The sequence below is a fragment of the Scyliorhinus torazame genome, chromosome 18 (assembly GCF_047496885.1).
Source record: "Scyliorhinus torazame isolate Kashiwa2021f chromosome 18, sScyTor2.1, whole genome shotgun sequence".
NCBI lineage: Eukaryota > Metazoa > Chordata > Chondrichthyes > Carcharhiniformes > Scyliorhinidae > Scyliorhinus > Scyliorhinus torazame.
Window position 1 is genome coordinate 48976404 of NC_092724.1, and position 24976 is coordinate 49001379.

At 46.7% G+C, this 24976-nt stretch overlaps 1 protein-coding gene across 2 annotated transcripts in view; it reads left to right on the forward strand.

Moving 5' to 3' along the window:
- The window catches only part of sema6bb (sema domain, transmembrane domain (TM), and cytoplasmic domain, (semaphorin) 6Bb), an 809283-nt gene that overhangs the window by 476601 nt on the left and 307706 nt on the right, over positions 1-24976 (forward strand). For both annotated transcript variants that reach the window (XM_072482724.1, XM_072482723.1), the window contains one exon: positions 272-332. In XM_072482724.1, coding sequence (XP_072338825.1) covers positions 318-332 — 15 coding nt within the window. In that variant the 5' untranslated portion in view covers positions 272-317. The remainder of the gene's footprint in view (positions 1-271; positions 333-24976) is intronic.

The following is a 24976-nucleotide window of genomic DNA, read 5'->3' on the forward strand; positions in this document are numbered from 1 at the left end:
TAGGACAGGAGTAGAAAAAATGTGTGGGAAAGGGGAGGGAAAGGACAATTTACAACTTCTCACTCGACTCTGATCTAAATCCATCAACCGGTCCACAGATCCTGAAGCAAATGTTAGCTGACAAATGAGGACATTCTAACCATCACATTAGTGCTATAGAGCACTGCATAATATAACGCTTCCAAAGTCTATCTAATGCAGCGTTAGTAATCAGATGTAAATATTGTATTAGTTCTTCCACAAGCTAATGAGGCTCTTGTTTCATTCGCAGGGATCACCTGTACAGTGTGGATTTAGATGCACCAGCTGCAGAAGAGATGTTTTATAATAAGGTAAGTACAGAATCAACATAATCAACAGCTTTCCAATGATGGATAAAATATAAGCTCCAAAAAGCACAGAAATGTTTTGCGATGTGGAGTAATAATATGATGATAATCTCAAGCATTGGTTCTTTTCTTTATCCCATCATCCTTTGTGGTCACTAACTAGGTGTTGAAATGGTTATTGTACATGAATTAAAACTACCCCTTTGGTGCTATTGGATTACTGACAGCATTGTTTCCACACATATCCACTTCCTGCAGTTTTTAATCCCATGTCACCGAGGCCTCTGATGAGAACATCAAAGCTACAAAACGTCCATGACTATGTTCTTCCATGTTTGGTGAACAAATTATGAAACTTTAGTGGGATTGATAGCGTTCTGCTCATGGATTTTGACAGGGTGGATGTCGAGAGGATGTTTCCTTTTGTGGGAGAATCTAAAACTGGAGAGTCACTGGTTAAAAATAAGGGGCGGGATTCTCCGTCCCGCCAGCCCCGTTGTCCGGCACGGCGCGCCCCCGCCAGCAGCGAGATTCTCCGTTCGCACAGCCAGCCAATGTGGGTGCGCTGCCGGCAAAGCAGAGGATCACATCAACGGAGAATCCCGCAGAAGGGATCACCCATTTAAAATGGAGATGAGGTGAATTTGTTTTTCTCTCAGAGGGCCATGTGTTTTTGGAACTCTTTTCCTGAAAAGGTGCTGGAAGCAGAGTGTTTGAATTTTTAAAGCAGAGGTGGATAGATTCTTGGTAATCAAGGGGGTGATAGGTTATCGGGGGTTAGGCAGAATGCGGATTGGAGGTGACAATCAGATCAGCCATGATTTTATTAAATGGTGAAGCAGGCCCGAGGAGCCAAATGGGAGCCTCCTGAACTTTGTTCGTATGTTCAGATGTAACTTTCATTAGGAGCTGATTCATGCTGGAATATGATTCCAGGGCCGGAATTCTTCGTTGGCGGGATCCTCGGCTCCCCCAGCAGCGCACTCACATCCGCAGGTTTCCCAATGGTGTGAGGTGGCCATAATGGGAAATCCTATTGGCTGGCTGCCGGAACGGAGTATCTCGATGGCGGCGAGGGCGCGCCGTGCAGGAAAAAGCGGCTGGCGGACCGGAGAATCCCGCCCCATATCTTTCACAAATGATAGATTCAAAATAATCTTACAGCACGAAAAGAGGCCATTTGGCCCATTGTATCCAAGCAGGCTCTTTGATAGAGCTGCCAGGTGAGTCCTGTCTTTCCCTATACTGCTGTAATTCCTTTGATTTTCGAATTACCTTTGAAAGGTGCTGTTGAATCTGCGTCCAGGCAGTGCATTCCACACTATGATGACCCCTTGCGCAAACATAATTCTCAACTCCCTCTCCCTTGTTTTTTTGACTGATTATCTCAAATCTGGTTCTGCTGCTCGTCAATCAGAAGCTTTCATAATTTTGAACACATTTATTGAATCTCTCTGTAACCTTCACTGCTCTACCGAGAATAATCTCAGCTTCTTCTGTCTTTCCACATTCTTTTCTCTGGCATCTCCCCTGCACCCTCTCCATGGCCTTCACACTAAAATGTGGTGTCCAGAATTGGATGCAGTACTCCAGTTGAGGCTTAACCGCCAGTGATTTATAAAGTTTAGTATAAGGGGCGGCACAGTGGTACAGTGATTAACACTGCTGTCTCACTGCACTTGGGACCAGCGTTCGATTCCGACCTCGGGTGACTGCGTGGAGTTTGCACGTCTCTCCCCCCCCCCCCCCGTCCCCCCCCGTCCCCACGTGGGTTTCCTCCAAGTGCTCCCGTTTACTCCCACAGTCCAAAGATGTGCAGGTTTGTTGAATTGGCCATGTTAAATTGCCCCTTGATGTCCAGGGATGTGCAGGTTAGGTGAATTACAGGGATAGGGCAGGGGAGTGGGTCTAGGTAAGGCGCTTTTTCAGAGGGTCGGTGTGATGAGAATGTCGCTTTAAGAAATGTCAGAGTGTGGGTGGAGCTGAGCTCTGTTTCTGCTTTTTAGTTTCACTTGGAGAAAAAGCTTGGGTGTGTCTGGGTTTTACAGTGTGTTGCAGCTGAAGTCAGCCAAAGCAGCTGTACTGTTGATATCTCTGCCATGAAGGACTATCTCTTGATCATTTGGTGAATTCAGAAATTTAAATGTTTTCAGTGTTGAATGTAAATCCTGATGTGCTTCTGTTTAAAGGTTGTTAAGTCTTTTGGATGTTAAAAGGACAGCTTAAAGGATTACTTAGTGTTGTATTCTTTGGGGGTTATCTTTGAATTAATGGATGCTAAGATAGTGACTGTTTGTTTTAAAAAGGTTAACTTGAGTTCATAGAATAAACATTGTTTTGTTTTTAGAAAATACTTTTCCATTTCTGCTGTACCACACCTGTGGAGTGAGCCGTGTACTCCCCATACCACAATCTATTAAAAGTTGTGGGTCAGGTGAACTCCATGATACACTTTGGGATTCTCTCAACCCTGACCCATAACAGTCGGTGCATACTTGATGGGCCAAATGGTCTCCGTCTGCACTATAGGGATTCTATGGAACTTATTTGATTCTGTATTCTATACCCCTATTTGTAAAGCCCAACGTCCCACGTGTTTAGCAACTTATTCAGTGACTTTCAAATCTGTGTTTATGTATAGCAAAATGAAAGTCTCTCTTTTCTGTACCCCTTTTAAAATTGTACTGTTTTGCTAATATCACTCTCCTATTCTTCCTTCCGAAATGCATTGTGTTTCTCTGCATTAAACGTCATCTGTCATGTGTCTTCCGTTTTCAACAAGCTGACTAGGTCCCATTATTTCTTTTTTAAAATTAATTCACGGGATGTGGGTGCTGCTGGCTACGCAGAAATTATTGCCAATCTCTAATTGGCCTTGGGAATCCATTAAAATACCCACAGTGCAGAAGGAGGCCATTTGGCCCATCACATCTGCACAGGCCCTTGGAAAGAGCACCCTAATCTCTGTAACACAGTAACCCCACCTAACCTTTGGGCAGCACGGCAGCACAAGTGATTAGCACTGTGGCTTCGCAGCGCCAGGGTCCCAGGTTCGATTCCCTGCTGGGTCACTGTCTGTGCGGAGTCAGCACGTTCTCCCTGTGTCTGCGTGGGTTTCCTCCGGGTGCTCCGGTTTCCTCCCACAGTCCAAAGATGTGCAGGTTAGGTGGATTGACCATGATAAATTGCCCTTAGTGACCAAAAAAGGTTAGGAGGGGTTATTGGGTTACAGGGATAGGGTGGAAGTGAGGACTTAAGTGGGTTGGTGCAGACTCGATGGGCCGAATGGCCTCCTTCTGCACTGTATGTTCTATATTCTCTGTTCTAACCTTTTGAGCACTAAGGGGAAATTTTGCATGGCCAATCCACTTAACCGGCACATCTTTGGACTGTGGGAGGAATCGGAGTACACGGAGGAAATCCACAGAGGCACAGGGAGGAAGTGCAAACTCCACAGAGACAGTCACCCGAGGCCAGAATTGAACTCCGCACAGACAGTGACCCAAGCTGCGAATCGAACCCAGGTCCCTGGCACGGCGCTACCGTGCTGCCCATTTATGTGGCTCGTCCTGTTCAGTTTCTGGTCAGTGGTAATCCCTAGGATGTTAATGGTGGGGAATTCAGAGATGGTAATACCATTGAGTGTCAGGAGGCGACAGTTAGATTCTTTCTTGTTGGAGATGGACTTTACCTGGCATTTATAAGTCCGCCTCATTATTTACTACATTTCTATGTTGCACCATGTGCAAATTTTGAAATTATGCCGATAATACCCATTTTAGGTAATTAATATATAATATATTAATATATCCGGCCCCTCAGCGACAACGCTGCTTTCATCCCTCCATTCTGAAAACAATTATTTACTACTATCTTCCACTCCCTGTCTCTCAGCTAATTTTCCATGCAGCCACTGCCCCTTTTATAAACCAAGTTTATGACATGGCATTTTAAGCCTTTTTTAATAATAATAATGTTTATTATTTTTAAAAATAAATTTAGAGTACCCAATTCATTTTTTCCAATTAAGGGGCAATTTAGCGTGGCCAATCCACCTAGCCTGCACATCTTTGGGTTGTGGGGGCGAGACCCACGCAAACACGGGGAGAATGTGCAAACTCCACACGGACAGTGACCCGGAGCCGGGATCGAACCTGGGACCTCGGCGCCGTGAGGCAGCAGGACTAATCCACTGAACCACCGTGCGGCCCTAATAATGTTTGTTACTGTCACAAGTAGGCTTAAATTAAAACTGCAATGAAGTTACTCCCTGGTCGCCACACTCCGACGCCTGTTCGGGTACACTGAGGGAGAATTCAGAATGTCCAAATTACCTAACAGGCACGTCTTTTGGGAGGAAACCGGATCACCCGGAGGAAACGCACGCAGACACGGGGAGAATGTGCAGACTCCGCACAGACAGTGACCCACGCAGGAATCAAACCTGGTTTCTCACCAGTTTAGCCCACACCAAGAGGGCGCTATCTTCCCAAAAGGGAACAATGTCCCAGAGTGAACGCGTTTAGCCATGGGTTTCCCGGCACTCGCTGTACCGAGAAAAACAAGTGGCTATTCAACACGACTCACTTTGAATAAGGGGCCTAAACGGAGAACATGTGGCCAAGGCTGAACGTAGCGCCGTGTTTTACAAAGAGGAGCTCTGCTCGCCGGTACTCCAGTTGTAGCGAGAAATCAGGATGCCATTTAAAAATGCCATTCCGATCTCTGAGGCCCACTAAAAAATCCCCAACCTCCCCCCGCCCAGCCTGAACACAACATGGGAGGGTCCCCTAGCCCCCCCAAACACACATGGTGGGCAACCCTCGCCGAATCACACGCACACAAAAAATGAAACCTTGATAGTTTGGCAATGCCAGAGTTGGCACAGTGAGGGTACCCAGGTGGCACCAGCAGTGCCAGGGCACCACCCTGTCTGAAGGGTATTTAGATGGAGGGCCTCCAATCCAGTTGGAGACCCCACAGTCCATCTGGTCCCTGTTAGGGGATGGCCTGAAGAAGAGGGATGCCCAAGGACCCCAGAGTGAGCTGTCCTCACTTGGGGGGTGTGGGGTGGTGACTAATGCTAAACTGCGCTCACCCGAGGTCCCAGAGGCAAAGGGATTGAATCCCAAAGTCTAAGGTACCTTGGCAATCTGCACATTAGAGTAAGGCTTACTGCCTCGCTCTAATATGCAGATTTGTCAAAAACTGATCCCACCCATTGTGAGCGGGATTCCCCCTACAGATTGTGTTGAAACTCGCGAGGCATTGCAAGGTAGGTAGGTCCTGGGAACGGGGCCTCCCGGCTTTCACTGGCCACGCTGTTCCACGGCATAATGCATTTCTGGCGTCCATAGAATCATAGAATCTACAGCACGGAGACAGGCCCTTCAACCCAAACTGGGGCATGCCAACCAAAAAGCCCCTCTAAGCAAGAAAATGATTTGGTTTCACCTTATGTAATTTGAACGGACATATGGAGCTAGATTCTCTGGTATGAGGCTACGTCCTCAGGACGGAGTGGGAACGGTTGCGTTTTACGACAGAAAAAATGGTGTAAAACGGCCACCGATCCTCCTTTTTGCTGGGGGCTAGCATCAAGGCAGCATAGAGCGCCCAGCTCTAGCTGCAAATATGGCCCAGAGAATTGGCGGGACCGTCGCCGCGCATGTGCACGGCGGCGATCTGCAGCGGCCGCGCTATGCTACATGGCGACCGCCGCTCGCGGACCCGGCCTGTGAAATAGTGGCCAGCCCAGACCACACCCCCCACAGTGCCTCCAGCCCCTGATAAAGTCCCCCCTGCCCGCGGATCAACCCTCCCCCAACTGTGGTGGCGCTGGACTGAGTCCGCAGCCGCCACACCGAGTTCCCGATGGATGAGACAATGACAGACTCACGCCTTCAGCAAATCGGCCGGTCGGGGGCGGACCTCAGGCAATGTCCGGAGGCAGTCGATACGTCGCGCGAGTACGCCGCTTTGGTGGGGACGGAGCATCGCAAAAGCGACGCTGCCACCGATTTGGTCAGGAACTGTGATTCTCCGGCCTATTGCCAAACGCGATACTGGCGACCGGAGAATCCAGCCCATGATGTACTTTTATTAATTCTATAAGGCAGGATTCTCCCAACGGGCAGCTAAGTGCCGACGCCAGAGTAAAAATGGGAGTGGTCGGCGACCATTCCAGGACCCCATTCTGCAGCCCACAGGGGGCAAGGACAGCGCTGGAGCAGCCACCGCCGCCCTAGCTGCCGATCCTGGCCTGAACCCGGTGCCGCGGGGTCCACACATGAGCAGTTGAGCCGGCGCCAACTGCCGCATGCACAGTGGCCTTCTTCCCCACGGCGGCCCGACGACAAATGGCGCAGGGCTACAGGAGCCAGCGCAGAGGAAAGGAGGCCATGGGGCAGAGAGGCCGGCCATCCGATCGGTGGGCCCCGATCGCGGGAGAGGCCACTACGGAGGCACCCCCAGGTTCGGACCCCCCCCCCCCTCTGCACAGGCCGCCCCCGGACCCTTCAACGCCGAGGTCCCTGCGGCTCAGAGGATGTTGGAACGGCGTCGGTGGGACTCGGCATTTTGTTGATGGCCGCTCGGCCTATCCGACCCGGAGAATCGGCGTGCCGGCCTGTACCGGATACTCCGGCCGCACCGACCACGCCAGCATTGTGGAGAATTGCGTCCCAGCGTCGGCGTGGCGTGATTCGCGCCGCGCCGATTCTCCGACCCGGCGGGGGGGGGGGTCGGAGAATTCCGCCCATGGAATTTATAAAAGTTGGGGGGGAAAATGCCTCACCTTGATGAGCTCAGAAGACAAAAGGAGGAACTGTCAGGGTGCAGCTGTTAAGGAACTACTTGGGATGCGTACAATTGCACCAAATAACAGATTCCTTTACAGATATCATGGGCGAGATTCTCCATTTGCCGACGCCGAAATCGGGAAAGGTGCCGATTTGACGCCAAAATCGCAATGCTCCAGCACCTCGACAGCGGATTCAATGCGGTCCGGAACACACGTACAAGTAGACAGTGTTTGCATATTATTAGCGGGCCCGACCCGGTATACTCGGGGTCCTCCATCATTCTCCGCCTCCGATTGGCCGAGTTCCCAACGGCATGGTTCACTTGTGCTTATAACAGTCGTGAAACCGGCGTGGCAGTTGCCGAGGGAGAGAGAGGGGGTACAGAAGGTGTCAAACATCACCATAGGTTGCTGACAGCTGTGCCGCTGGCAGTGGGGCTTCTACCAAGGCCGGGGGGAGTAGTGAGGGGTGGCCAGGAGGTGGGCTGTGGGGTCGGGGTGGACGGGCACAGAACACCATTGCCGCAGCCGGCAAGGCAGCTATGAAGTTATTGTAGAATTTACAGTGCAGAATGAGGCCATTCGGCACATTGAGTCTGCACCGGCCCTTGGAAAGAGCACCCCACCTAATTCCCACACCTCCACCCCATCCCCTTTATCCCCGTAATCCAGTCACAACACCCAATCCGTTTGAACACTAACGGCAATTTACAATGGCCAATCCAACTAACCTGCACATCTTTGGACTGTGGGAGGAAACCGGAGCACCCGGAGGAAACCCATGTAGACACGGGGAGAACGTGCAGACTCCGCACAGACAGTGACCCAAGCCGGGAATCGAACCTGGGACTCTGGAGCGGTGAAGCAACTGTGCTAACCACTGTGCTACCGTGCTGCTAAGTTGCTCACACCGCTAACAGCCCACTTTGAAGCTGGTGCCTCGGGTCATATAAGTGTCCACCCAGGGCACCCTTTTGTGCCCTCTGGCCCCAGCTGATCCATCAGCTTATGGGTATGCTCCAGCGCAACCAGTGCCATTTTGTTGGCTGGGATGTGGGCATGGGGATTGTAATGTGTATGTGCAGCTTTTCAGCCTCCCGAGTGTCAATCACAAACACGGCGAATTTCCCGCACCGATTTTCATTGGAATCAATTGTGTTCCACGCAGCACCTGTGCTAGCCCCTCAGCGGTAGCAGAATCGGTCAAGGTGCGGCGCTGGTTTTTGTGTCGTAATAGTCCACGGACTCTGCATTGGCGTCAACACCGTCCCAGAAACGGAGAATCCCACCCCATGGTTTCCCTTTCCTTTCTCTAACCCAAAGGAACTGAGATCAATCGTAGCCCCTGACACTGCTCTCCTAAAATCAACCAACTCCACACACACCAGGAATTCAGTTCAGGTGCTTCCCAGGTTGTGTCGCTCAGTTACCACACATGACAATGCACTCCTCACCTGAGCCACGCAGTCAGCAATTTATCACAGACGAACACTGCTCATTCCAAATGCGATTGAAATTGTAAATAGCACACCCTGGTGAAAATCGGGTTGTATGATTTGCATACTGTCCTCATTAAGGGAAACCCAGCAGCACAGATTTAAATAAAGTCAGAATCAATCCTTGGTGCTGAAAAAACATCTCCATTAAACACATCCCCTGGTGTCAGCTGTCAAAATAACAAAAATTTGCAGTAATAATATTGTAGATGAATGAGGCCCTGGGGTGAGGTGGGGGGTGGGGTGGGGGGGGGGGGGGTGTGTGTAGATATGAAGAACTGCTTGTTCTTCCAATCTGACTCTTGCTGAGTAAATGGAATCTCTCTGCCTGGCTTGGTAGTGCGCTGGTTTGCTTTGTACTTTTATTTCTCACACCCACAGCATGGAGTACACAATGAAAGGACAAAAATTGTTTCACCACATCATTTTTTCACATAGCTCTGTCCGCTGCATTTCTGACTGTGGCCATATTAAAGCGCCATAGAGCTTGTGAGATGGGCAATGTAACCTTTGACAGTTGATTAGTTTGACTCCGTTGCTCACAATAACTTTGTCATGTTTGAGGGAGAATTTATACAGTGATTCCAACTTTATATGTGGCTGCAGCAAAGAGACAGCACTGACATAGTGAGATGAATAGCCTTCTTCTGTGCTGTATCTATCATTTATATGAACTATTCCATCAATGTATTATAGGGTGCGAATCTCCGGCCGGGTTGGTCTCTCACTTGAGCGTAACCCGGCCAGAGAATGCGGGGAGAGGCTTGCGGCGAGCCTCCCGACAGACTCCGCGCCGCCCGGGATTCTCCAACGTCCCACGAGACGTCAGAGTCGTAACCCTGCCCCAAATGGGCGGGACCGAATGACGCTCGCGGAGTAGGCCGTAAATCTACTTACGCCCGACCTGCGCAGGATCCAGCAGCATCCCGCGATTCTTCGGCCTCCTCAGGGAAGCTGCAGCCGGGTGCCGATCAGTGGTGATCCACACAAACATGGACCAGGCGGAACGGCATCCGGGGATTCTCCTGGGCCACTGGAGACCCCAGGGTAAGTGCAAGGTGGCACCCTGGCCCTCCCCCTAGAATATGGGCACCTTGGCACTGCCACCCAAGCACTGCCAAGGTGCCTAGAAGGCACTGCCAAGCTAGCAGGAGCACTGCCTGAGTGGTAGGTGGCAGTGCAAGGGTGCCCGAGTGCCAGGGTAGCACTGCAAAGGGTCAGGGGGCAAGGGGGGCCATGCCCATAAAATGAGGGTGGGTCCATTTCAGTTGGGCTGAGCTACTTGAATTCAAAGAGCAAAAGATTAGCTTAGGTTTAAAGTGGTTTGTCGAAGGAAGGAAATACTGAGGGAGGTAAATAGTTCAGTGTTCTTGAGGTCCTGGGAATGAATGAATTGGAAGGGTTGACGTGATGAATCTTAGAAAGGACACGGGGAGGGTGGAGTTGAAAGACCAGTGACCACAGAAGTATAAACAACTTGAAGAACAAAAAAGGTTGCAAGAGTGAAAGATAAAGGTTGGAGGTTAAACAAGCTTTGTCAACACCAAGAAAGCTCTTTTAAAAATATATATCCTGTCTGCAAGTGCGATGAAGCGTTGAGAAGATTTATATTAGATTGGGATGCAATTAGCTTTATAGAGACTGAAGAGATGTCCAGCTCACCAAAATCAACTTTATCAAGACCTTTTCAAACTTTTTTGTATATATCTTTTGATGTTTGCGTGGGTTTCGCCCCCACAACCCAAAGATATGCAGGGTAGGTGGATTGGCCACGCTAAATTGCCCCTTAATTGGAAAAAATGAATTGGGTGCTCTAAATTTATTAAAAAACGAAACAAAAACAAAAATATATATATATATCTTTTGATAACAGTCTTGGCATCTTTTGTTAATTTCAGCCTTGTCAGTATTGTCACGCTGTTTAAAGTCTGAACCATGTGTTGGTTAAAATTACATCAATAACACTGAAAATAAAATGACGACAAGGGGTTGGACCAACATATATGTTACCAGTTTCAGGTAATATTTGGCAGGGGGCCGGTTTAGCTCAGTTTGCTGGACGGTTGGTTCGTGATGTAGAGCGATGTTCAATTCCTGTATTGGCTGAGGTTCTTCATGAAGGCCCCAACTTCCCCACCTTGCCCCTTGCCTGAGGTGATCCTCGGGTTAAATCACCAACAGTCAGCTCTCCCCCTCAAAGGGGAAAGCAACCTGTGGTCATTGGGGACTATTGCGGATTTACTTTAATACATTAATTTAATACTTTAATAATTTAATACTTTAATGCATCTTACTTGCAATGTGTTTTCCCTCTAGAAATAAACTACCTACCTCCAACTGGATACATTTTCTCTGATGGGTCATACTTTATGAGGACACCAGGGCGTGAATTTCTCTCACATCCTGTATGTGCACTTGGTGAGCCCGGAAGTGGCCGTGAAATACATCCCCTGCAACGGTCAGCCCCGGCGCACAATTTAACACTGGCTGACCAATTAATGGCATCCAACATGAAACTCGCTCTCTGAAAGGCTGAGCACTGCCGGGGAGGGGGGGGAAGGGGTGGCCGCTGAAAAAAGGGAGGTTGAGGCAGGCTGGCATTTCTTTTTTTTTCATAAATTTAGAGGACCCAATTATTTTTTTTCCAATTAAGGGGCAATTTAGCGTGGCCAATCCACCTACCCGGCACATCTTTTTGAGTTGTGGGGGTGAAACCCATGCAGGCACGGGGAGAATGTGCAAACTCCACACGGACGGTGACCCAGGGCCGGGATTCGAACCCGGGTCCTCAGCACCGTGAGGCATAGTGCTAACCACTGTCCCATGTGCCTGCCCCCACAACCACAATATGCTCACCTCTCACTGTCTTTAAGTTCAATAGATAGACTTTTATCCCCCTCGAGCCCCCAATTTGTTATGGGCCAGGGTTTAGAGAACCCCAAAGTGTATCATGGAGTTCACCTGACCCACAACCTTTAATAGGTTGTGGTATGGGGAGCACACAGCCCACTCTACAGGTGTAGTACAGCATAAATGGAAAAGTATTTTTTAAAGCAAAACAATGTTTATTCTATGAACTCAAGTTAACCTTTTTAAAACATACAGTGAACATCTTAGCAACCATTAATTCAAATACAACCCCCAAAGAATACAACACTAGGTAATGCTTAATAATTTCCCAAACAACATCCAGAAGACAAAAGAAACACCTTTTAACAGAAGCACATTAGGTTTGCATTCACCACTGAGAACATTTATAATTCTCAATTCACCAAATGATCAAGAGACAGTGTTTTGATGTCAGAGAGAACAGCCGTACACCTGCTTGGTCTGGCTTCAGCTCCATCACTGAAAACTAAACTAAAACACACCTACAGTAAACAACCTAAAACAAAAGTAAAAAGCTGACAGACAGCCCAGCTCCACCCCTCTGTCATCACTGATAAACACACATTTCTTGAAGGTACATTTCTTAAGCATCCATTTCTTAAAGGTACTCTCACATGACACCTCCCCCCAAGAAATAACAATAAACCATCAACTTCAAGATGGTTCATTTTTCACCTTTTCACCATCCTTCAAGAAATGCACACTGTAAATGTACTTTTTTGTTTAAAAGAAAAACAACAACGCAAACAGGTACAATAATATAGTCCATTTTTGTTCTTCCTCCAACTGATCAAAAATTGTTTCTGATAATTGCACTTCAACATCACCTTCACTCTTTGATTTTTCCTCTTGTCTTAACCTGTGACTTTGCGATCTTGTTACTACACAATCAGGAGGAATCCCAGGATATTCGTCCTTCAACACTTCAGTTTTCTGATTTTCCACTGGCTTATCAACCACAGTAGGCATCACTCCCACCTGCGATCCAGCTATATCATTACCCAAGATAAACTGTATTCCTGGACAAGATAGTTTCTCTATTACTCCTACTACCACTTCACCACTCTTCACTGGACTTTCCAACCTTACCTTATATAATGGAACACAACACCTCTCACCCTGAATTCCACATATTACCACCTTTTCTGGCAACATTCTTCCCAAACTACATAACCCCTCATGTCTTACCATTAAAGATTGACTAGCTCCCATATCTCTTAAAATTGTGACTTCTTTACCTGCTCCTCCTGATACACATGAGTAAACTTTACCCACACAAGTAAATTCTTTAAAGAGATCCAGCACCTTCTTATCAATCACCTCTTGATCAGGCTGTACAATGTTTTGCACATTCTTCACTTCACTTGGGCTTTCCTTTACCACTCTAACAAACCCCACTGTCTTACCCTGTTTTACCACATCAGCCTTCCCAGTGCGTTTCTTCAACCACCAACACTGTGACTTTACATGGCCTAGTTTATTACAGTGAAAACATTTGAAACTTTTCATGTCTGTTCCACCCTCCTGGATTTCTTTTTTAATCTGAGGTACACTCTCCTTATTATCTCCCATCAGATCACCTTTACTTTTACCACTTGAGTATTTCTCATGTCCCCAGTTTCCATCCCTCACAGGCTGAAACTGATGTTGGAAACCAAGCTTTGATTTATGAACTAATTCATAATCATCTGCCATTTCTGCTGCTAATCTCGCAGTTTTAACCCTCTGATCTTCCACATGAGTTCTCACTACATCAGGAATTGAATTTTTAAACTCCTCCAAAAGCATAATTTCTCTGAGAGCTTCATATGTTTGGTCTATTTTCAAAGCTCTTATCCACCTATCAAAATTACTCTGTTTGAGTCTTTCAAACTCCATGTATGTTTGACCAAATACTTTCCTTAAATTTCTAAACCATTGTCTGTAGGCTTCAGGTACTAGTTCATATGCAACTAAGATGGATTTTTTCACCTCCTCATACGTCCCAGATACCTCCTCCGGTAGTGATGCAAACACTTCACTAGCCCCACCTATCAGCTTTGTTTGAATCAGTAATACCCACATGTCCTGTGCCATTTCATTTGTTTAGCTACCTTCTCAAATGAAATGAAAAAGGCTTCCACCTCCTTCTCGGCAAACCTTGGCAATGCTTGGACATATTTAAATAGATCCCCACCAAGACTTCGACTTTGACGCTCTTTCTCACTATCCTCATCAGTATCATCCAACTGTACGTTTCCCTTTACATCTGTCAATTTTAACTGACTCATGTTTACATGTTTCATGGCCATTTTCTGAAGTTCAAACTCTCTCTCTTTATCTTTTTCCCTGATCTGTATCTCCCATTCTCTTTCTTTTTGTTCTGCAAGGGCCATTCTTTCTTTTCTCCTTTCTTCTCTCTCCTTTTCATTTTCCTCTCTCTCTCTTTTTCTTTTTCCTCTCTTTCGTATTCAAGCTGCTATATTATTTCTGTTTGTTCCATTTGTTTAATTTGTAACTGAATTTTTTGCTATTTCCAATGAGTCAATCTGTATCTCAGGCAACTTTAAATGCTTAACCACCGCCATAATTTCCTCATCTTTTCGCATTTTGTCAGGTAATGTTAACTGCAATGTTTTTGTCAAATCTAACAGTCTGCTTTTAGTCTCTGTCCGTAAGGTACTGTGTGTGACCGTCTCCACCCCCAAAAACCTCAGAGCCTCTGAAAGAGCCTTTGTCCACAACACACTCCCCACTTAAACTAAAATACCACACCTGATAAGCAACCACAATATGCTCACCCCTCACTGTCTTTAAGTTCACTAAGCCAGTCCAATAGATAGACTTTTATCCCCCCCGAGCCCCCAATTTGTTATGGGTGAGGGTTTAGAGAACCCCAAAGTGTATCATAGAGTTCACCTGACCCACAACTTTTAATAGGTTGTGGTATGGGGAGCACACGGCCCACTCTACAGGTGTGGTACAGCAGAGATGGAAAAGTATTTTTTTAAAGCAAAACAATGTTTATTCAATGAACTCAAGTTAACCTTTTTAAAACATACAGTGAACATCTTAGCAACCATTAATTCAAATACAACCCCCAAAGAATACAGCACTAGGTAATGCTTAATAACTTCCCAAACAACATCCAGAAGACAAAAGAAACACCTTTTAACAGAAGCACATTAGGTTTACATTCACTACTGAGAACATTTATAATTTTGAATTCACCAAATGATCAAGAGATAGTCTTTTGAAGGCAGAGGGAACAGCAATACACCTGCTTGGTCTGGCTTCAGCTCCAACACTGAAAATGAAACTAAAACACACCCTGCAGCAAACAGCCTAAACAAAAGTAAAAAGCTGACAGCCCAGCTCCACCAGCACTCTGACATCACTGATAAACACCCGTTTCTTAAAGGTACATTTCTTACCTGCTGTTTCAAGGCTATCCTGGTTATTGCGTTTCCCAATTTCATCCTTCCGCAGAGTAGGCAGAATTCTTCCCAGAATACTTCATTTTGCTTTCTTTGTGAGTGTATTCTTTTTGCAGAGCAAATAGAGGGAAACTTTGACCAATTGTCAGATATTGTTAAAAGCAGACATAATTGTGTGTAACAAGTACAGAAGCTCATTGGAACGATCAAGCTGTTAAAGAACTGTCAGAATGGTCAAAGGACAGTCAAAATTCATTTTTTTTAAATTCATTTTTACGGTATTTGGCCTTCGTTGGCTAGGCAAACTTTGTTGTTCAACCCTAATTGCCCTTGAGAAGGTGGTGGTGTGCTATGTTCTTGAACCACTGCAGTCCATGTGGTGTAGGTACTCTCATTGTGCTGTTAGGGAGGGAGTTCCAGGATTTTACCCCAGCGACAGTGAAGGAGTGGTGATATATTTCCAAGTCAGGATGGTGAGTGGCTTGGAGGGGAACCTCCAACTGGTGGTGTTCCCATGTGCCCGTACCCTTGTCCTTCAAGGTGGTAGTGGTCATGGGTTTGGAAGGTGCCGCTTAGGAGCCTTGGTGAGTTCCTGATGTGCATCTTATAGATGGTATACACTGCTGCAACTGTCCGTCAGTGTTGGAGGAAGTAAATATTTGTGGAAGCTGTGCCAATCAAGCGGAGTTGCTTTGTCCTGGATGGTGTCGAGCTTCTTGAGGGTTGTTGGAGCTGCACCCATCCAGGCAAGCGGAGAGTATTTCATCACACTCTTGACTTGTGCCTTGTAGGTGGTGGACAGGCTTTGGGGAGTCAGGATGGGGAGAAGGCAAGAGAATGGGCTGGACTGTTTTTTGGTTTATTCATGTTTAATACCTTCAACAAAGTGCCGGTGTATCGAAGCAGGCCTTCTGCCCAGTCTGCCTCTGCACACAGCTAACCTCCGTACTTCATCTGGGGTCGGTGGGCCCAACCTCTAACGCAGGCTGCACCCCAGAATAAAATTCTAACCTTTTGGGCCTCTCTTTCCTGGCCTGTGTGGAGCTTGGAAATGTCCGGTTCCTGCACTCCCAGCCTGGGAGTAAAATTCCGAGCATCACCTGATAGATTTTACCGAAATACTCAACGACTGCCATCCAAGAAAATGACCATAATTTGATTGAAAAGAATTGAAGTTGGTGCACTCATATCACAATGTGGTGGACACAATGGTTGTGCTTCGATTAAGCCCAGCTTCCCTCAATGAACCTTAACAACAGTTTGTCCCATTAACCAGTAGTGATGAGAATACGAAGTCCATTGCTTGTCTCACCCAAATGGAGCAACATTTCCTCTCTGTCTCTTAATTTATTCACCAGAATTGGGGTTGGTTCTGGAGGAGTAAATGTCTGACCAGTTGAAGAAGCCTCCTTTTATGTATTGGGATGGCTTGATGAAGGATTGAGCTCAACAATGTAAGATAGCATCACAGTTACAAGAGGAGGATGACCCATGTCAGAAAGTAGAATGATAGATTTCCTACAGTGCAGAACAAGGCCATTTAGCCCATCGAGTATGCACCGACCCTCTGAAAGAGCACCCTACCTAGGCCCACTCCCCCCATCCTATCCCCTTAATCCCACCAAACCTTTGGACACTAAGGGGCAATTTAGCAAGGCCAATCCATCTAGCCCGCACACCTTTGGAATGTGGGAGGAAACCGGAGCACCCGAAAGAAACCCAAGCAGACATGAGGAGAATGTGTAAACTCCACACAGTCACCCAAGGTCAAAATCGAACCCGGGACCCGTGTACGGCGAGGCAGCAGTGCTAACCAATGCGCCACCGTGATTTGCCATGAATCTTAAGCTTTAAAAGCTTGTAGATTATGGGAGAAGAGGAACTGATGAGGGTAACAATTTTGGAAGTCCTCTCAGGCATACAAAATGAGTAGGAGACTAACTAACTGTACAATGAGTCTTAATTTCAGCTCAATTGAGGATGCAGGGAAAAGGTAAATGTGTAGGTCAATGTATTTTGAATTTAAGAACGACAAGAGGAAAATGTAGATTCACAACAGCCAATCAAGAAATGGCCTGATTGCAAGGATGGGAGCAAAACCTTCATGAGGAAGATGCTATAGAAATTACCTGAGCTGATCGATGTAGGAGAATAGGGGAAGCAAATTAAACGAAAGAAACGCAATCAGAAAGGAACCATCCTTGAATATTTCAGAAGACCTTTTAAAAAAATAAACGGTCTGTTCGATTTTGTCATGCTTTGTCACCAAGGCCGCAATTCTCCGGTCGTGAGGATTCTCTGTTCCTGCCGGCATCGCACCCACCCGCCCCGCCGCGGGTTTCCTGGCAGTGTGGGGTGATCAATGGGAAATCCCATTGACAAGCGGCAGAAGTAGTGAATCCCGCCGCCAACGAACAGCGTGCCACTGGGAAAAGTGCAGCTGGGGACCCAGAGAATCCAGCCCCAAATCTCTCGGAAATTTGCAGTAACTGTGAAAGTAATAAGAAAATTATAAGTTAATGTATTTCCCAGCAGGTTTAAATCAGTTGTAAAAAGCAAAAAAATATAGTATCATGGGATTAGTTTTATTATTTGGGAGCCACATAAAGGGACACCAGGGATGGATTAGTGCGAAATTGATTGTTCCGAGTTTACAGAGAACTCCTTTGTGGTCTGGAGATGCAAAATTCCTAATCTACAGCCATCCTGTAATGGCGACATTTAATTAGCTTCCTATTTGTTCGAATTTGCAAGTCAAATTGTACGGATGCTATTGTCAGGTTTAATCTGTGGTACCCCATGGTGTACTTCGCAGGGTAGAAATTGAGGATGCCCTATACCTGCTTTTCAAATACGATTTTAATTTTCATGATGAGTTGAAAATACATTTTCACAACAAAGTTACAGCTTGGTAAATGGAAAATGAAAATCTATCTCACAGAGAGAAATCAAGTAGCCTCACAGTGATTTTAGGCTTCAGAAATGAGATTTGGTTAAGATTTAAAGATTGAAAATTGAAGATAAATGGTGTAAACGACTGGTTGATGTCACTAAGCCATTGTAACATGGCAACAATGGAATTGTGGGGAGAAGCGCAGTAGCCAGCCTCAAAACAGCATTGTCTTTAATTATCATGGGTGGCCTGAGTTCACCACTGAATCAAACCTGTTATTCTTGAAAAGAAATGTGCGGATGCAGAGATAAGCTTTATACCAAGAAGACTTCTCATAGCAACTGTTTTATTTCCGTGAGACTTACCATAGCAACGGCCTGTCATTGACAACTTTGCCCAGCCTCGCTGCTTGCAGCTCCACGGCCGTGCAAATGGGCACTCGCGTTAACATGAGTTCTGAAGTGTATTCACTGACGCTGTCGTGTTATGGTGTAAATGGAGCCATGACAGGCAAAGGAACTTGACACAAAAGGTACCATTAACAAAGTGGCATCAATGGTAGAACTCGTACACACAAAAAGAGACCAGTTGAATGACTTATCAGGTATGACGTTTTAGAGATTGTGGCAGTTAGACACATATATGCCAATCTTTTTTGATCCATTTTTCTCCTCACTATGTTAAAGGTTTTTGCATGAGGATTAAACCATATTTTATGTCGGGTACCATTAAATACTACCAGGGCAAATACAAAATAAACTGGATACAGAATAGAAAAATCCATTCTACCTAGCCTAACATATATACCAATGCCAAGGGTAACCTACCTTGGACTGTAACAATGGGTCATCAAAGCAGGGCACTTCAAAGCATCTGCCATTAATTAGACCTGCCCTGTACATTCCAGCTCAAAATGCTTTTTGCTCAATGTGTGACTTGATAAGAAGGAAACAGGACATCTGGAACCTGTGTGAATGGGCAAATAGACTATCCCGTCAACTGACCGGATTGAAGGATTGAGAAATAAACAGAGGAAGGACTGTGAGGGAGTGTGAATTTGCGTGGGCAAAGTCATAGAATCATAGAATCCCTACACTACACAAATAGGCCATCCGGCCCATCGGGTCTGCACCAACCCTTGGAAAGAGCACACTACCTCGGCACACGTATCCACCCTATCCCCGTAACCCAGTAACCCCACCTAACCTTATGGATACTTATGAGGCAATTTAGCATGGTCACTCCACCTAACCTGCACATTTTTGGACAATATCGGAGTGCCAGCTGTGGCTCAAGCAGCAGAAGTCTTTTCTCTGAATCATAAGACGCTGGGTTTAAATCCAACATCAGGCTTGAACATGAGAATCAAGGCTGATGCACCAACGCAGTACTGAGGGAGCTCTGCACTGTCAGGTGTGCAGTCTTCTGGGTGAGATTTTAAACCAAGGCCCCATCTGGCTGGTCGGTTGAATGCTTAAGACCCCATGCCATGATTTTGAAAAAGATCAGGGGATATTTTTCCCTGATATCCTGGCAAATATTTACCTCTCAACCAACATCCCACAGAACAGATTATCTGGTCTTTATCACATTGCTGTTTTTGGGAGATTGCTGTGCACAAATTGGTTGCCAAGTTTTAAAATAGTGATGACATTTCAAAAGTGCCTCACTAGCTGAAAAGTGCTTTAAGGCATCCAATGTTTGTGAAAAATACTCTGTAAATGAAGGTCTTTTTTAATGTCAAATCAAGTACAGAAAGTAAAATAAAGATTGGATTGAGGGAGGAAAGAAAAAGAGACAGAAAGGAAAAGCTAAAAAATTATGAATGGACTTCTTAAAAACCTGCGATATCAAATTACTAAATGAAGGAATTAGTCTTTGCACATTCAGTCATAGGGCGGGTTTTAACTAAATGGGAACAAAGTCCCATAGTGAGCGCGTTTAGCCGCATGTTTCCCGGCTCTCACAGCGCCGAGAAACGCAATGCCATAAAAAGGCACTCGCGTTAGATAGGATGCCTCAGCGGGGAATGCATGGCCGAGGCCACACACAGCCCATTTTGTGAACTGAGGAGTTCTGCTCGCCGGATCTCCTCAGTGTAGCGACAGATCGGGACACCTTTTTAAAATTCCATCCCAATCTCTGGAGCCCCCAAAGTGACCCCCTCCCCCTCAAGCTCCAAAGCACTATGGGAGAGTGGGGGGCGCGGGAGGGGGGTCTCGACAGGGGTGGCGTCCTGATCTCTCCCTGCACTAAGGAGCTTCAGCGAGCGGGACTCCTCAGTGCAGGAAACGGGATTAAGTGCAGGCTTGACCACATTGCCTGCTGAGGCCACGTATCTAACTGCAAGTGTCGGGAAACACATGGTTAAATGCACTCCCTATGGGACATAGTTCACATTTGGTTAGATCATGCCTGTTATTTAATTGGAGGCGGTTCAGAGAAAGTTCACGAGAATGATCCCTGGTATGAGGCATTGTCTTATAAGCAAAGGTTAAACAGGTTGGGACTCTACCCATTGGAATTTAGAAGAATGAGATGCGACCTCATTGAAACATATTGGATTCTTAAGGGGGTTGACAGGGAAATGCTGAGGTGGTGCTTCCCGTCAATGGAGAGTTTAGAACCAGAGGGCATAGTCTCAGAATAAAGGCGTGCCCATTTAAGACTGCGATGAGGAGGAATCTCTTCACAGAGGGTTGTGAGTCTTTAGAACTCCTTGCAACTAGAGAGTTGTGGAGACAGAGTCCTTGTTTATATTTAAGGCTACGCTAGATAGATTCTTGAGCAGTAAGGGAATCAAGGGCTATGGGGAAAGAGCAGGCAAGTGGACCTGAGGAACGTCGGATCGATCATGATCCTATTGAATGACAGAGCAGGCTCGAGGGGCCGGCTGGCCTACTCCTCTTCCTATTCCTTATCGTCTTATGGTCTCCAAACTCCTTTGCATGCAAGGCCAATGCACCATTTGCCTTCCTAATTGCATGCTGTTAATACCAATATTTCCAAATCTCTCACCTTTTAAGAAATGTTCTGCTTTCTCGTTCTAACTGTCTAGGTGGATAATTTCTTATTTTCACAAATTCTTATCCTTCTGCCACTTTCTTACCCAATCACTTAACTGGTCTATATCCCTTTGCAGCCTTGTTCCTTGTATCAGCAAATTTAGATGTATTACACTCGGTCTCCTCATTTAAACCATTGCTGTCGATTATAAAAAGGTGAGACTCGAGCACTGATCCTTGTGGCACTTCTATTAGTTACACCCTTACCATCCTGAAAATAACCCGTTAATTATTACTCTCTCTTCTGTCCATTAGTCAATCCCCCATTCATGTCAATAAATTACCCCCATTCCCATGAGTTCTGATCTTTATAAGTGATTGAATTCACACGGGCTAGACAAAACAGACTAGTGAGAGACGTTATAGCTCATGGAATAAAAGGGACGTAAAATTGGCTGAATAATAGGAAGCCGAGAGTAACAATCATTGGATATTTTTCAGGCTAGAGCAAGGTTTATTGTGGTGTCCCCCAATGGTCAGTATTGAGACCCTTCCTTTTCCTGTTTTGTATGAATGATCTAGATCTCAGTATGCAGGGGACAGTTTCAGAGCTTGTGGATGATACAACACTTGGGAGTATTGTAAACTGTGAAGAGGGCAGTGTAGACTTCAAAAGGCAGGGAAACGTCGGTGGAGTAGGGAGATAGATGGCAGATGAAGTTCAATGCGGAGAAGTGTGAGATAATGCATTTTGATAGGAAGAACATGGAGAGACAATATAAAATAAGGAGTACAATTCTTAAGAGGTGCAGGAGCAGAGGGACCTGGGTATATATGTACATAGATCATTGAAAGTGGCAGGACAGGCGGAGAAAGCAGTTGATAAAGCATATAGTATTCTGGGCTTTATTAATAGGGGCATAGAGTACAAGAGCAAGGAGGTTGAACTTATACAAGACACTTAGTTAGATCTTAGCTGGAGTAATGTGAACAATTCTGGGTGCTACTCTATATGAAGGATGTGAACGTATTGGAGAGAATTCAGAAGATGTTTACAGGAATGGTTCCAGTTATGAGAAACTTCAGTTATGAGGATAGATTGGAGAGGTTGGGACTGTTCTCTTTGGAGAGGTGAAGGCTAAGAGGAGATTTGGCAGAGATGTTCAAAATCATGAAGTGGCTGGGCTCCAAATTTAAAGTTCAGCCAAAATTGTCTCCATATCCTTAATGTGGAGCCCATCACCGGGTTACCCAAATACTTCCCTGGGGCCGCAGCCCACGACATGACCCTGACTCCATCTGCACCCAAACTGCCTCCTGATCCCCACACCAGCCCAACACCTTCTCCGCATTCATCACCCAATAATAATATATCAAATTCAGCAACTCCAAACCACCTGACTGCCAGTCTCTCTGGAGAACTGTTTTCTGAATCCTTGCTACCTTGCCCGCTCAGATGAAGGATGAAATCAATCTCTCCACACCCACAAAGAATGCGTTTAGTCGAAAAAATGGCAAACACTGGAATAGGAACAGAAACCCCGGTAGAATATTCAGCTTCACCGATAGGACTCGGCCCACCAAAGACAGAGAGAGACTATCCGGTAAATCGGTCTTAAACCTACTCACCAGGCTCATGAAGTTTAACCTACGAAGCAGGGCCCAGTCCCGAGCTACAGACACCCCTAAGTACCTGAAATAAGTGCACGTTAAGCAGAACGGCAACACCCCCAGATTGGCTCCCTTACCCAGTGGAGTAACTGAAAAATATTCACTTTTCTCCAAATTCAATTTATATCCTGAAAACGCACCAAACCACTTCAACAAAACCATTATGTCCCCCATTGTGGGGACCGGGTCTGTGACATACAAAAGATCATCAACGTATAGGGATACCCTATGCTCTACACCCACCCCCCCAAGTCTCCCCGTCCACTGACCCAAATTCGTCAGAGCGATGGCCTAAAGCGCAGCGCCAACGCAAAAAGGAGTGGGGATATATGGCACCCCTGCCTCATTACCCTGTGTAGCTGAAAATATCTTGCACTCACAATAGCCGGACCAATGCCACAAATTTGGGCCCTACCCCAACCTGTTCCAACACCACAAACAAATCATCCCACTCTACCCTATCAAAAGCCTTCTCTGCATCCAGTCACAATAACTTCATGTTCTCCCCGTTTCGACACGAAGAGATAGGGCGGCACGGTGGCACCTGTGGTTAGCACTGCTGCTCACAGCGCCCAGGCTTGATTCGGACTTCGGTTGACTGCCTGTGTAGAGTTTGCACATTCTTCCTGTGTCTGTGTGGGGTTCCTCTGGGTGCTCCAGTTTCCTCCCATAGTCCAAAGATCTGCAGGTTTGGTGGATTGGCCATGCTAAATTGCTCCTTAATGTCCAAAGGTTAAGCGGGGTTACAGGGATAGAGTGGGGAGCTGGGCCTAGGTAGGGTGCTCTTTCAGAGGGCCAGTGCAGACTCAATGGGCCAAATGCCCTCCTTCTGCCCTGTAGGGATTCTAAGATTCTATGATAGTACCGCATTCAACAGCCACTGCACATTGGAGGACAAACACCCAAATGCCTACCTTTTACAAACCCTGGCTGATCTTTCAACAACCTGGCGGAGACACTCCTCCAACCTAAGCGCCAATCCCTTAGCCAAGATCATAGCGTCCACAATCAGTAAGGAGATCAGTCGGTATGACCCACACTCCACCGGGTCCTTATCTTTCCTTAATAGTAGCAAAATGGATTCCTACATCATCATCTCCAGAACAGACCCCAGTGCTCCTGAATCCTCAAACATCTCCGCCAACAATGGTACCAACCCGTCAGCAAATTGTTTATAAAATACCACCGGGAACCCATTCGACCCCAACGCATTTTTCCTATAGCTGTCCAAACCTATTCAACCCTCAGTGGCTTCTCCAGCCCTTCAGATCCTCCCCCTGCACTGTAGGACACTCCAATCACTTCAGAAACTCCGCCATATCCAACTCATCCCTAGGTGGCTCCGGCCAATACATCTTTTGGTAAAATGCCTTAACGCCCCATTCACTTTGTCTGGTGCCACCTCCCATATCCCAAACCTGAACGATCTCTCGGGAGGCCGCCTGCCACCTCGGCTGACCAGCCAAAGGACAACTGGCCTTCTCACTGTATAACCCCCTTCGAGTGCTGCAACTGGCGCACGACCTTATCAGTGGACAAGTCAAACTGCGTTTGCAGTTTCTTCCTGCTGGCTAGGAGCTCTAGGGTGTGATCCTCTGAATATTTGCCATCTACCTCCAAGATCTCATCCACCAACCCTTGCCATTCCTCCCTTGCCTCCCCACCTAGCTGCGCTTTATGCAAGATTATCTCTCCTCTTTCGGAATGGAACACTTTAAAAAAAATAAATTTAGAGTACCCAATTATTTTTTCCAATTAAGGGGTATTTTTTAGTGTGGCCAATCCGCCTATCCTGCACATCTCTGCGTTGTGGGGGTGAAACCCACGCAGACACGGGGAGAATGTGCAAACTCCACACGGACAGTGATCCAGGGCCGGGATTCGAACCCAGGTCCTCAGCGCCGTAGGCAACAATGGTAACCACTGTGCCACCATGCTGCCCTAGAATGGAACACTTGACTCACCCAACCCTTACAGAGCCTGACCTGGTCCTTCACCGCAAGTGGGTCTCCTGCATCAACACATCAGCAGTCAGACTCTTCAAGTGAAGGAAATCTTTCGCACATTTGACTGGGCCCCCCAACCCTGCACATTCCATGTAACCAAACAAATTGGGGGTTTCTCACCCCCCACCTCCCCATCAAGTCAGCCATTTCCACTACGAGGGATTATCCCCTCCCCCCACCAAACCCCTGAAACCGGAACCCACTCGAGATGACACCCAGCTCCACCCAACAGATGGGACATAGAACAAATCCTAGTCACCGTCAGAAAGCTACCCTTCCCCCCCCCCCCCCCCACTCCTCCACCTTGGAAACCCCCCAGCAACCTCCTCTTGAAACAGCTCCTCTCTCCACTATCCTCACTCAGATAGTGGAGGCCGGGATCCCTGCACCGGAACCAACCAAATGAAAAGCGTTGTGGCCGTCTTTGAAAGCATGCACATATCAGGGGCAGAGAGCAAGCACTAGGAGA